The 14,276-nt window shown below is 33.7% G+C and overlaps 4 protein-coding genes across 4 annotated transcripts; 2 read left to right on the top strand and 2 right to left on the bottom strand.

Moving 5' to 3' along the window:
• Positions 1–684: 684 nt before the first annotated feature.
• On the top strand, positions 685–3,440 carry BX664DRAFT_346836 (uncharacterized protein; the record flags this gene model as incomplete). The annotated part of the gene is made up of 7 exons (XM_051547536.1): positions 685–1,227; positions 1,292–1,598; positions 1,683–1,837; positions 1,901–1,982; positions 2,691–2,773; positions 3,029–3,172; positions 3,267–3,440. The coding sequence occupies 7 exons, from the start codon at positions 685–687 to the stop codon at positions 3,438–3,440; spliced, it is 1,488 nt and encodes a 495-aa protein (XP_051403036.1).
• A 1,952-nt stretch (positions 3,441–5,392) lies between these two features.
• BX664DRAFT_311709 (uncharacterized protein) lies at positions 5,393–5,920 on the bottom strand (the record flags this gene model as incomplete). The annotated part of the gene is made up of 1 exon (XM_051542582.1): positions 5,393–5,920. The coding sequence occupies one exon, from the start codon at positions 5,918–5,920 to the stop codon at positions 5,393–5,395; it is 528 nt and encodes a 175-aa protein (XP_051403035.1).
• A 1,346-nt stretch (positions 5,921–7,266) lies between these two features.
• Positions 7,267–10,475, top strand: BX664DRAFT_377955 (Piwi domain-containing protein). The gene is made up of 7 exons (XM_051548803.1): positions 7,267–7,731; positions 7,850–7,982; positions 8,077–8,229; positions 8,295–9,091; positions 9,185–9,368; positions 9,461–10,081; positions 10,146–10,475. Exons 1-7 carry the CDS (start codon positions 7,408–7,410, stop codon positions 10,466–10,468), a joined length of 2,535 nt encoding a protein of 844 aa, XP_051403034.1. The 5' UTR covers positions 7,267–7,407; the 3' UTR covers positions 10,469–10,475.
• A 1,462-nt stretch (positions 10,476–11,937) lies between these two features.
• Positions 11,938–14,034, bottom strand: BX664DRAFT_370432 (aspartic peptidase domain-containing protein; the record flags this gene model as incomplete). Its single annotated transcript, XM_051548639.1, has 7 exons — positions 13,810–14,034; positions 13,629–13,721; positions 13,428–13,559; positions 13,192–13,291; positions 13,017–13,076; positions 12,882–12,932; positions 11,938–12,692 (listed from the first exon to the last, which is right to left on the bottom strand). The coding sequence occupies exons 1-7, from the start codon at positions 13,957–13,959 to the stop codon at positions 11,938–11,940; spliced, it is 1,341 nt and encodes a 446-aa protein (XP_051403033.1). The 5' UTR covers positions 13,960–14,034.
• Between the last annotated feature and the right edge of the window lie 242 nt (positions 14,035–14,276).

Raw genomic sequence — 14,276 nt, 5'->3', positions numbered from 1 at the left:
AACGTGGCGTTTACTTTACTTTTTATTCAAGATGGCAATAAACAATCGAATGACGACCCTAAGGTAATGGCGTTACTCTTTTTTTTATAAAGTGAAATAATGCTACTAACTATTTACCTTTTTATCTTATTTAGATACTATAACAATTAATCTATCTGTTTGAACTTGTCACTTATGAGAATGTCTTATGTTTTTAAAATAAATGAAAATTTTGATTTGCCATTTTAGAAAGATAATGATGCCACATAAAAAACATTCATTCGCCGATTTAAAAACATTTTGGAAGTATTTAAATCGGATCCTTACGATCCGTCTACATGAAGAAATTCTCATTTTCTTTTCGTCCTTTCTCTTTTCTTTACTTTTTCACTTTTTTTTACTCTCACCTTTCTTCTTTCTCTTTTTTTTTATATATTACTACTTCTTTACTGACAACAATAATGAACGATTACTACGAGGATCTCAAAGCTGATCGTACGTATACCAACATATATATATATATATTAAACGAAAAAATACAATTCTAATTTTTTTATGTGTACTGTATTTTAATTTTTCATTTAAACAGCCAAATCTTTTTTCTCCAATATAAACAATGCATTGAGAAAGGGGGGCTATCGTGGGGTCTTCAAAAATGGCAATATCTTTGCCCAAGTAATGACAGGTGGACCGCAGTACAAAATCATGGCTCAACAACCAGAATCTTCATCTTCCTCATTAGCATCAGCAGGAACGCGGGCAACAAGAGCAGCAGCAAGAGCAGCAGCAAGAGCTCAATCACCACAATCAGAGCGACAACAACAGCAGCTACAACAGCAAGAACAACGACTACAAAAAGAACGAGAGCAGCTACAACAGCAACAACAACAGTTACAACAGCAACAACAACGACTACAAAAAGAAAGAGAGCAGCTACAACAACAACAACAACAATCACAACAACAACAATCACAACAACAACAATCACAACAACAACAATCACAACAACAACAATCACAACAACAACAATCACAACAACAACAATCACAACAACAACAATCACAACAACAACAATCACAACAACAACAATCACAACAACAACAATCACAACAACAACAATCACAACAACAACAATCACAACAACAACAATCACAACAACAACAATCACAACAACAACAATCACAACAACAACCAACCAAAAGAAAAAGAATTAACAATGATCCAAGCTATCGTGGAATCAAACCAAAAGTAAGTAAAAAAAAAAAAAAAAAAAAAAAAAGTTCTAACTTGAAATTCTTTGAAATTATAATAGTTACCAACGCCAGCGACATTCATTACCATTGCCAACAGTGTAGAAAGAATTGATAGTTACGGGCAACTAGTCCAAAATTTACTTTCAGGAGCAACAACAGGCACAACAACAGCAATAGTACCAGCAGCAACAACAGCAGTAGCGCCATCGGACCTTATTGATTTGGCAAACACCATCATCAACTACCAACAATACGCTGTTCAAACCACTATCACCAAAGCAGCGTTAATGTTCCAATATCAAAAAAGGTTCCATCACCTCAAGAACATCAGTAAACTCACCTATTCCGCTTTCCTTTCCCGTTGTGGTAAGTAAAATATATGAAATACGCACGGAAAGGTTGCAAACTACTCACGAAAAAGAAATACCTTTTAATATCTATCCATCATAGTGCAACATCTCGCCGACGAAGACAAAGATGACGCTATGACCAAAATCAACGATATGATAAAAAAATGTAGTATCTATGGTGATTTGGTCGAAGCCGCTGGAGGGCCATGGATTCTTTGTCTGGCCGACCTATACCCGGACAGCTATCTTACAAAGGTAACAAAAAAAAAAATAGATGGTTCTGACTAATACTACATGTATGTATTTATATATTTCTAGGTCAGCAAAGGAGCTATGGTCCGAGCAGCTGAATCCTTGTGCATTGATGGATTGCGAACAGAATTTGGTTCTCGGTTTGCTGGTCTTTTCTTTTAGTTCCTGTATTTTTTATGTCATTTTTATATTCCTTTTAGTTGTATTTATACTTTTTACATATATACTGTACATATCATTATTATTGTTATTATTATTACTATTATTATTATTACTATTATTTTTATATAAATAAAAAAAGGGTGGGTGAGAGGGTAAAAAAATAGCGTTGTTCCTTTCTTTTTAAGAGTACTATCGAGTTGCCATTAACTTGTACTTTTATTTATCGTCAAGAATGTAACGACATGATAAAGTAATATGATCACTATGGGAAAAGCAATATCAGATTTCCGACATTTTACGGAATCCTTTTCGTATTTCCTAAATCTATTCAGTATTTTCTGAAATGAAGCTCGTTTGATTTCGTTTTCCAATTCTTTCATGAAACATTTCATTTGAAAATGAAATCAATGTCATAAACCCAAAATAAATTTCCTATCATAAAATCAATTCCGGAAATATGAACTTCATTTTATTTTACAAAAACCAAATTTAGATTTCCTCAATTGATTTCGTCTTGAAATAAAATGGATCTCGTAAAAATGGAATGCATTTCAGGTACAAAATCAAAGAGAAAAAGAATGGTAAGTCGATTCAAAGTCAGTCATTAGCATAAAGGGAAAATCCACTCTATTTGCTTTCTTCGCTTTTCTTTCTTGTTTAATTCACTTGTTTTTTTTAACATGACAAACTGTAGCTCATTCTGTGCCCTCCATATTCCCACAAGCATTATCAAGCCAAATATTGGTTGAAGAACACTTTGGATACCATTACCGTTTAGTAATGAATTAAAAGAATTGGTGCGATTCCTGATAGAAGAAGTGGTAGAAATCACAAAAACATCTTGAAACAAAAAGTACAAGAGGTGGCTCATCTTATTTTTTTTTTCTATTTGGTTGGACTCTCTTTCTCTCTCCCTCTCATTGTGGTGTTGTTTTCTTCAAGATCTTTCTTCCTGCATTGTTGGTCTTTGTCCTTTGTTTTTTCCCAGTTGATATAGTGTTTCCCTATTATCATTCTCTCTCGTGGTCTTAGGCTACTGCCCCTGTTCTTTTGGTTATCTCCATTCTCTTTGACAAAAAGTCAACAACGTATACTATACGTAAAGTACTTTTGGTTATCTCTTTGGTGTTGGTTTTTATGATTGGTATATCAATATCGGCGCCTGATGTAGCCAAGGTAATATGTATACATAAAAGAAAAAAAAAGTGAATAAGATCGATGGATTACTACTCACTGTGTTTATTTTTTTTTATTATCTGTTAGATATCAGGATAGTGGTCTATACAATCAAATGTCGGATGGTCATCATTACTTTATACTTAACATTTGGTCAAGCGAAGATCATGGTGTATTGATCTTTGTTTGTTTACGGGCAATGGACTCGGTCGAGGATGATCAATTTCTAGAATCGTTTATGAATCTAGTGACTGAATTTTGTGCTTAAGTAGGTGGAGGGCAAAATGCAACACGTAGGAAATTCAGTTATTGTCTGTTGATCGTGTTGTTTCATACCGGAATCCTTGTAAGTCCTGATATTTGTGGTATTTGGTTTGGAAAGATTATTGAGGATCATATCAATGACTGATAGTGGAGCGCTACACGTAAGACGGTACAACTATCTTTCTTGATGATCTGAAATTGTCTGATATCTGCATTTGGCAAGCCTTTATTTCTCTCCGAGCCAACTGTTATGATGACATTGGATTTACTGGTGGTACAAAACATTCGATGATGCAGCCAAGGTAACTTGTACATAGAAAAAAAAAAAGAAAAAGAAATAAACATTGATGGATTACTACTCATTTTGTTGATTTTATCTGTAGCTTGCTAGATTATCGTCTATACAATAAAGATGATGCAAACATTCAATGATATAGCCAAGGTAACATTTATATAGAAAGAGAAAAAGAAATAAACATTGATGGATTACTACTCATCTTGTTGATTCTATCCATAGCTTGCTAGATTCTCGTCTATATAATAGAGATGATGCAAACATCCAATGATATAGCCAAGGTAACATTTATATAGAAAAAAAAAAAAGAAAAAAGAAAACAAAAAGAAATAAACATTGATGGATTACTACTCATCTTGTTGATTTTATCCATAGCTTGCTAGCTTATCGTCTACATAATAATGGTGATGCAAACATTCAATGATAAAGCCAAGGTAACATTTATATAGAAAAAAAAAAAGAAAAGAAAAAGGAGTGATGTTGATGGATTATGATGGATTACTGCTTGTTAATTTTATCTGTAGGTTGCAAACTATACAATCAAGCCAAGATCGACTCGCTTCAAATAAAATAGTTATACACAAAGTGAAAGTCATGATCATTATCTTGGAGGTGGTATAAGTTGGTCCTGGTCGTACTGGTGAACGTTATCCTTATAGTGTAGATATTTATTACTATAGTTATGTAGTATAGTTATGTAGTATGGCTATATCAATGAAATAAAATCCCTTTCTTGTCTATAATGGCCGATGACTGTATATTGTTGTCCTCTGAAGTTAGGTTTTCTGGAATCAAATCTAATTTACTTTGGAAAACGACTGAATGCATTTCAGAAAAATCAGAAATGAAGAATGTCTGTATTAAATCGAGTCAGGAAACAAAATAAAAGTATTTAGGAAAAATAAATTTTATTTCAGATCTTTTCTCATAGTGATATAGTGATATAGTCAAAAAAAAAAGTGAAGTTAGAAATAAGAAGAGGGAGAGCACTTGTTTTTGAAACTTACAACTAATAAGAGTGAGTGTCTGTAAAAGCACATAGAGAAAAGGATATAGTAAAGAGGTTGGAATGATTCGTGTATAAAAGGAAGGAAAGGTTAAAAAGAACAGAATCATTATTTCTTTTGTTGCACTTCAATCGTCATATCCGTATCTAGAGTATAGATTCAAATAAAAGAAAGATGAGATCAACATCATATAACATGGTGGTATAATGAAATGAACTTATCTTAATAAACATGAGTAATATAGCATATAACAGTTTATAAAGATACTTGCGTTCACTTGTTTTGTCTAGACGCCATTGCACAGGCGATAAAAGAGAATGATTAAGTCAGTTCATGAATACAATGGTATTATAAAAGTCTTTTTCTTTTATTATTATTCTCATACCTGCTTTAGTTTGTATTAAAAGATAAATGTATAACATACGAAAAAAAAAAAAAAATTGTGACAAAAAGGAAAAGAAAAAGAAGTGAAAGGGAATGGAAAAAAAAATTTTATAACAGAACTATTTTTACACCATCATGCGATTTTTTCAGGGCGCGCTCAGATTAAAAACGACACGATCACACCAATAATATAGATATAAAATTGCTTTTTATTAAATCATCAAACAGAAAATATAAAAACCAAACTAAACTAAACTGTCATCATCATAGTTATTGACGTTGTTTTTGCTGTCGTATATTCGCCATCATTTGTCCAATGTTTTGCGCAAAGGACTTTTCAGCTTCAGAAGTGATTGTGAGGCCATGTCTTGCGGCAAATTCACGTACTAATAGTCGATAATCATTGGTTTCATAAAATAGAAGGACTGCACTAACACCAGGATGCAATTCAATGTTGAGCTGTAAAAATACTTTGACAGCAGGCTTGACAGATTCAGGATCGGATAATGAGACGGTACCATGAACCGTTGTTGGTGATGGAGCAGAAGCAGCAATAAATGGAGTTGGAGCTGGAGCTGGAGTAGCATATTTGGAAGCGGCAGTTTCACAACGAGAAGAAAAAACCGAGGTTGGTGATGATTGAGCTTGAGGAGTTGGTGGGTCTACTTTTGGTGTATACTTCCAAGTACCAAGGCCACTTTCTTCCCAGAACGGTGTAGTTGCTAACTCTGAAGTTCCCCAGACAGAATTCTTTGGAGGAGGTCGTCCAGCAGTAACGTGTTTAGTATCAGGTACCATATTCAGTTATAAAAAAATACAGTATTAAAACTTATTTGTATATAAAATGAAGCAAAAAAAAAAAAAAAAAAAAAAAAAAAAAAAAAGAGGAATAAGGAATTTGATGTCCCTTTTATATGAATGTCACTCGATTGGGATCAAGCGCTGCCAAAAAGGAAAGGCATACTGGTTATTTTTCTTTGTTCTTTTTTTGGATGATTTCTATATTCTTTCTAAAAAACTGAAGGAGAAAAATATTTCATTGTTCCAAAGCGTACACTAGCATCCGATGAAGGGTGAAGAATGGCGATTGCAACAGCATAATAGAGATAATTCCATCATATATTGAGAATCACTTTGATGGCATAGCAAAAAAAAAAAAAAAAAAAAAAGAATAGAGAAAACGTTCACGTTAGGAAAAAGATCAAGCTGAATCATGAATTGTAACAGTCTAATGTTAAAAATACGAACTTTGAAAATCACTCTGCCTATAGTCTAACATTAGTGATATAAAATGATCAAGAAACATCGAAAAGCGGTTACTCTATGATGATCAATGATATTCACAGAAAATAGAGGCATGAAATAAGTGATCTCTATGTTACTGTGTTACCAAAATAAAAGAAGAAAATAAATCACTCCTGGTGATCGAACTAAAGTAAGGGATGGAAATAAATCCAGTATTACGTATTTCTCAGAATAGTGCAAGATAGTTTGTCTAATAACTCTTTTTAATAAAAAAATAATATAAGGATACCCTCTAGTTCTTACTCTGTCCCATTTCCATTTTAGTATCTATATACACCGAGGCAACAGTTTCCATCAGTATTTACCGTTTTTTTTTTTTTCTTTCTCTTTGCATGTAAGTCGAATTAAAAAGGAAGACATGTGATCCGAAAAAAAAATAAGTTTAAAACAGTTCACCTTGTATGTGCGCTGCATTATTTTCATTGTCTTTGTATGCACGTTTCTTCGTCTATTTTTTTTTTTTTTGAAAAAAAAGTAAAAGGAGGTGACTAAACATATATGATGATTCAGCGATATACAATAACTCCATTCATTTTGAAGGTAGAAAATAAAAATAAAACGTTGACGATGAATATCAATCCATGGAAAATGAATCGATTGCCTTGTCTTTTTTATTCCCTATTTCTGGTTTTCAATGAAGATAGGGAAACTATTCACGAAACCAGTGGTATCGATGTCAGCTCTTTATGTATCCATTCCTCATATCATGTAATCATCATCATCATCATCATCATCATCATCATCATGCTTTCTTAGATAATAATGTTAACAGATAAAAAACCAATTCATATCCTTTGTTAAATATACCTGTATATAAAAAGGTACTGAATCTGTAATTGGTTGATTTGCAGGATTGTTTAGACAAACTCCGATCAAGTAGACATAAAAAAGTCTTTGTTCCCTTTTTTTTCCTTTCTTTCTTTCTTCCTTTCTTCCTTTTCTTTACTTTACTTTTTTATACGTTTTATTATCAATCAAATATGATGGCTCAAGCATTCAACCGAAATTTGACTCAATTTGTTATGCGTCCCGCTGTTGGTGAAGTGGGTACACCAGTACGTGTACGAAGCAATTTCTTTGAAGTGACTACTCTTCCAGCCCAAAATATATATCATTTTAATGCACAAGTCTTACCCGACGGTTATCCTCCTGCTGTTCTCAGAAAGGTGTGGCATTACTTTGAAGATAGTGAAATAGGTCAAATATTCCTTAACAGCACCAAGGCGATATATGATGGCCATTCAAATCTTTTTTCATCTATTCCTCTACAATGTGATTGCAATAATCTTGGAGTATCCTTTGAAGTAAGTTCACTTAAAAATACCTTCTCGATACCACCTTTTTTTTTATCATATATTATTATCTCTTCCGATCATCCTTTTTCATTAGTTCTGTCATATTCATCATTGTTCTCGTTTATAGATCAATCTTCAACAAGGAAACCGTTCTGATGGCACTTTTAAGCTAAATATCAAGCCTATGGGTATAGTGAGCATGCATGAACTACAGTTCTTCTTGGATGGGAGGATTGGTCTCACCAATAACTGTTGCACTGGTAAGAAAAAAAAAGCATATTATCATCATCTTGTATTTTCTTTTCATTAACCTTTGGTTTCCTTTTTTTTTTTAAAAAAAAAAAAAATGCACAGCCATCAAGTTTCTTGATGTTCTATTTCGCCAAGTTCCCAGCTTGATGTATCCAACTATCGGTCGTTCTTTCTTCAATTCTCAAGACAAAATTCTTTTATCCAATGGCGCTGAAGTATGGCAAGGCTTCCACCAATCTACTCGTCCCACTCAGGGTAATATATATTATATAGATATATCCTATGATTTTTGTTAATTTTTTTTTATTTCATTTTTATAGGCAAAATAATGGTCAATGTTGATGTCAGTGCTACTGCTTTCTATGAATCTGGTCCCCTTCATGAAATGTTACCCAAGATACTTGACCGCCGCAGTCTTGATGATCTTCGTCGTGGTATTCCTGATCGTGATCGTGTCAAAGTTGAAAAAATACTCAAGAATCTCAAGATCGTTGTTGTCCATCGTGGTGCTGAAAAACGATTGAAGTACAAGATTAACAAGCTCACTCCTACTTCTGTTGAAAATACTGTATTCAAGGATGATCTTGGAAATGAAATTACGGTTGCTCAATACTTTCAAAAGACTTACAATAGACGTTTGGCCTTTCCTTTCTTACCCTGTGTTGTTGTCAAGAAAGATATCTTTTTGCCTATGGAAGTTTGTGAAGTCATTCCTGGCCAACGCTATACGAAGAAATTGAATGAAAAACAAACTGCTGAGATGACCAAGTTTATTTACCAGAAATCCAATGTCCGTGCCAACAAGATCAATCAATTTGTCAATCTTCTCAAATACAAGGATAACCCATATATTCAACAATTTGGTGTCAATGTCAAGTCTGATATGACCATGATCAATGCTCGTGTTCTTCCTCCTCCAAAGATCTCTTATCATGCTTCATCTCAAGATGCTACTTTTACTCCTACAGGCGGCGCATGGAACCTTCGTGACAAGAAAGTCGCAAAGGGTGTCAATTTGGGTTCGTGGTCTGTTGTCAATTTTGCAAGCAAAGTACATGATGATATGATCCAACGTTTTATCCGTGAACTATGTCAAACGTTCCTTGATACTGGATTGGTAAGCTCGTTTTTCCTTTTTTTTTAAAAAAAAAATAATAATTGAAAATCATGAGGAGTACTAACATTTTTTTTTCTTTTATTAAAAATATAGAATGTCATCAACCGCAATCCACCTATTACTCATGCTAATCCTCAAGGCAATATCGAACGTACTCTTAAAGAAGCTTGGTTGAAGGCTGGTAATGCTGCCAAGGCTAAACCTCAATTGATATTCTGTATCTTGCCCAATACTGGTGCTTCACTTTATGCTGAAATCAAGCGTATCTCTGATACAGGTAAAATAAACATATAAAAAATAACGGTGATGATGATGATGATGATGATGATCTTCATAACGTAATCTCTCATCTTTTTTTTTTCTATATAGTTATTGGTATTCCTACTCAATGTGTCCAAAGTGAGCATATTGGTGATCCCAAGAAACATTATTGTGCCAACGTATGTTTGAAAGTGAATATGAAGCTTGGTGGTATCAACTTGTTTATGGATCGTTCCCAGATTCCTTTTATCTACAGCAGAAACACTATCGTTTTTGGAGCTAAAGTCACTCATCCTGCCCCTGGTGATATGAACAGACCTTCCGTTGTTGCTTTGACTGCTAGTATGGATTGCTCAAGTTATGAATCTACCGTCCGTATACAAGCCAAGAATACTGAAATAATTGCTGATTTAGCCAATATGGTCAAGGAATTATTGCAAAGGTTCTCTCAAGATCGCAGACGTAGGCCTCAGCAGATCTTGCTTTACCGTGGTGGGATTTCTGAATCCCAGTTTGATCAAGTGCTCAAGAACGAAGTTGCTGCCATCCATGCTGCCTGTGCTTCCTTGGATAAGACTTACAAGCCTCCTCTCACCTTTGTGGTCGTTCAAAAATGTCATCATGCTCAGTTCTTCCCTGTTGGGCCCGATGACACTGATCAAAGTGGCAACTGCCGACCGGGTACTGTTGTGGATACCGATATCGTACATCCCTTTGAATTTGATTTTTGTAAGTATTCAGATGATTACATGTATTAGGATGATATATTAATTTTTTTTTTTTTTTTTTTTAGATTTGCAATCCCATGCTGATGTCCAAGGTACTCCTCGCCCTACTCGCTACCACGTCCTTTACGATGACAACAATTTTTCGTCCGATGATCTCCAAAAACTTACCTACCACCTTTGTTATATTTCTGGCCGTGTCACTCGGTCTGTTTCTAAATGTCAGCCATTATATTATGCTGATTTGGTCGCCACTCGTGCTCGTCTCCATTGCAAGGGTGAAAACTGGGAAGATACTGATGCTGCTAGCGAATCGATGGGTAGTGGTGCTCAAACGGCCGGTTTTGCTGCCATCAAGCCTGATTTACAAAAAGTCATGTACTTTATGTAAACGTATAGTTTAGTTTTCTTTTTATTTTATTCTTTATTTTTATTATGTGGTTTTTTTTGTCTCAATAAATTATTGGCACTTGGAACTAATTCAACAGGATTCATACCACAACCCCCATTTGTTTTTTATATTTTTTGTGATTATAGCATAGATACGTTACATCGATGTCGTAATCAACGATCAATCTTAAAAAAGATATTTTTCCGTTAATAGCCAATAAAAGCATCGTTTTATTCTTTAACATATTTGGTAATCTAAATTTTCAAAGCATCAACAAAACCTCTATACAAAGCATCTCTATGTCTTTTTCTATACATGAAGTCAATTAAGTAATTGCCAAACAGTTCATCTTCTTTTTTTAAGGAAGGCATCAATTTTCTTGCATGCATCCAGTTTCCTTCAACACCATTTGTACAGGCACCAGTAATAGGATTTTTGAAGTTATGTTTATGATTAACAACTTGATGTTGATAATCATATCCTACAAGATCTTGAAGACCATGGTAACCCTTCCATCCGTCAGTGATGATCAATGTACCAGGTAGAACATTGTTTTTGATAATACCTTGCAATGTTTCTTTTGTTCGATCATCAACAGGAAAAAGAAACATTTTACGTGGATTACTACCACGTTCATAACCACCAACTACCCACTTTCTTTTCTTCTTGCTCCTTGATTAAATTTTCTTTTGCTAAACTTGGCTTCATCTATTTCAACAATAGTATTAGGACCACCAATCTTGTTATCCCAGGTAGAATCATCAAAGTCAACTACTTCAATGATTGCATTCCTAACTTATTGTACATCTTGCTAATCGAGTGCCGTTCCAATCCAGCTGCTTTAGCAATGTCTCCAATATACTGATTATTTCCTATAGGTTGAATAAATAAAGAGTTAGTACTATTATATATAACTTCCTTTTTTTTAAAAAAAAAGACAACAACATTACTTGTGACCCACAAGTAAATCAAATCCATGATTTGCTTTGGAGTGAAGTTGGAGTAATTGAATACAGAATTGAAATAAAACCAACTTCTGTATTGCATGGACTACATTTCCAAACATGAGCTATCTTTGTAGCTCTTTTTCTTGGATAGATGCTCCAATTTTTGCCACAAAAAGAACACGTCAAACTTGACTGAATTAAGTTTTCATGCATAAGACGATTAATTCAAGAATAATCATCGGAAAACAACGAATAATATTGACGTTGAGCAGTAGGAAGAGTTAATTGATTGGATGACATGATAAAATAATACTAAGTTGGCAATTCTTTTTTTATTTTTTATTTTTTGCTCTATTTTATAGTTATCAATTGTGGTACATATATTTAAATAACTTTTGAAGACTATACTAAACTATCTAAAATATTTACTAATCATCTATTGGTGGATAAAAGTCAGTCATTTAAAAAAGGGATGTGGTACAGATACTGTTGAATCAGCTTGGCATCTTTTTTTTTCTTTTTTTAAATTGGTACTTCCATTTCATTAAGATCCACATTCAGTAAATCATAAGAGCCAGTTTTGGATGGTGGTCGTAAAAGACCCAATTTAGCTGTACTTTCAGCAATACCTACTTCCTTTGCCGTCAATCTATATTCCAAGTAAAACGATCTAAAGAAAGGACCACCAAGATGAACTTGATCATCATCATCACTATCGACAATTGCTGTATGACACTTTTTATGACGTTCAATCATATATTGATGAGCAGGAATCAAAGCATCCACACCATCCAATTCAAATATAAGCCATAGAGGTTCGATTTTTTTACGTTCACAAGGAATCGTATACAATTTCAGAGAGTTATCATATTGTGCACCCAGTCTTTGATTTAATGCTTGCGAGAGATGTTTGGGCAAATGAATATAAGGGGTGCTACTATCGATAGAACCAAAAGATGTATCTGATAATGTAAGCCGCAATAAAGCGGATGATTGCTTTGGAAGCATGTTTTTTTTATTTTCCGTATCGTTTTGATTGTTATCGTCATCTTGAGGCTGTTGGTAGGGGATCAATTTAATACCATGCATATTCAACTTCCAAAATGGAGACAGTACATTAAGACTAACAGAAGCAAGTGGTAGATCATATAATTTACCAGTATACTTGGAAGGATCACTGCCTAATGTCCAATAAAATGGAGCATGAACGCCATCTCTTTTCTTAAAGTCTGGAGAACCAGAGGCTGCGTAACCACTTGATGTTCGATCATCACCCACTGGAAGATCATTAGGAAAAAGAAGAAGAAGTAAAGCAGTTAGTTAATTATATTTATATCATTAGTTATCGTCATCATTGAATCAACATCATCATGGAATCAACATCATCATTCAATCAACATCATCATTCAATCAACATCATCATTCAATCAACATTTAATCATCATCAAAACTGGAACCTTGCTTACCTGCTCTCATCAAAATACCATTCACAATTTTATCAACTCCTTGGATCAAGCCTACAAGATAAACAACGCTGTCAGATTTCCATTTTGATTTCCATTTTTGAGAGATGATTCATAATCCTATTCATTTCATCTTACCTTGGGCATCATCTAGGTATTTTTGAAAGACACCAAAGTCTCCTACACCTAAACGACCATCTTTCCAAAAAAAAAAAAAAAAAAAAAAAAAAAAAAAAAAAGGTAAGTTATTTTTTTTTTTTTTTGTCATCCGGACGATGGCAGTAAGTAGAAGGGAAAAAAAAGTCTACTTTACTTGCAGCAGTTGGATATCCTTTTGGATAATAAACTTCATATGCCTCTCCTATGAGATGTTCTGGGTACGAAATGGATGATTCCAACAAGGTCAATGTATCCTTTGAATAATGGATAGAAGAAAGAAAAAAAAAATGCATGACAGAGTGAGCGAGTTTCCTTTTTTTTTTTTTTTTTTTTTTTTACTGGATCTCCCTTTTTCTTTTCCTTTTTTTAAAAAAAAATATCATACTGTACCAGTTCAGGTCTGACACGAACAAAGCTTCCATCCACATATTTAATTCCAATAGTGTAATCCAAAGCAGTGTTTGTTGATGATTTTTCTCGACTGAATTTATTTTCTACCGTAGAGCAAACAGTGGAATTACACTAACAATTATTCAACTGGTAAGCAGATTATATAAAACTCTTGATGAAAAGAAGGATGATCATACTTACTTTGTCTGACATAACCCATGATATCAAAGTGGCCGTATCAAATACACCTACTACTGATTGTGGAGGTGATCCAATAGTAAATGATACTGTTGGCTATCAATTCATATATAAAATAAATAATAAATAAAAAAGATCAGTTACATGATGTGTGATGAATGCAAACGGTCTGTCATCAACATACAATACCATCCATAAAATGTAATGGAACCTTGAATGGATCAGTGACTGAAGGAAAATGAAATTCTTGACTTTCAAGGCTAGGGATCTGAAATCCATAAAGATGATCAAGATAAATCCATAAAAAGATTGTTATTGTTGATAATAAAAACATTGGATCAAATTGAACAGATGATGATGATGATAAGGAAGAAAAAAAATAAGTTAAAATGAGATAGATAAAAAAAAAAAAGGTAAAGCAATTAATAAGAAGAATAGTTCCCATACTGATAATAAAGGAGAGAGTAAACTATGTCATTTCTGGGCAAGGGAGACGAGATTCATCTAAACGCCCCCCTTTCTTTTTATAATAGTACACTTTTTGCCCATTAATCTACAGATGAATCGGCATAGATAAGAAAGCATGCTTGTCCGTGGCATAAATATAATGAATTCCCCACATATTGATCAACCTTGAATTTAACTGTATGA

This window comes from Halteromyces radiatus (genome assembly GCF_025201355.1).
Source record: "Halteromyces radiatus strain CBS 162.75 chromosome Unknown BX664scaffold_2, whole genome shotgun sequence".
Lineage (NCBI taxonomy): Eukaryota > Fungi > Mucoromycota > Mucoromycetes > Mucorales > Cunninghamellaceae > Halteromyces > Halteromyces radiatus.
Note: the sequence above shows the minus strand (reverse complement) of the source record. Positions and strands in the feature narration are given on the sequence as shown.

Coding starts and splice junctions, on each gene's coding strand:
- BX664DRAFT_377955 (XM_051548803.1), top strand. CDS start 7,408: ATGATGGCTCAAGCATTCAACCGAAATTTGACTCAATTTGTTATGCGT. Junction 7,732..7,849: donor ATCTTGGAGTATCCTTTGAA/GTAAGTTCACTT, acceptor TCTCGTTTATAG/ATCAATCTTCAACAAGGAAA. Junction 10,082..10,145: donor TCCCTTTGAATTTGATTTTT/GTAAGTATTCAG, acceptor TTTTTTTTTTAG/ATTTGCAATCCCATGCTGAT.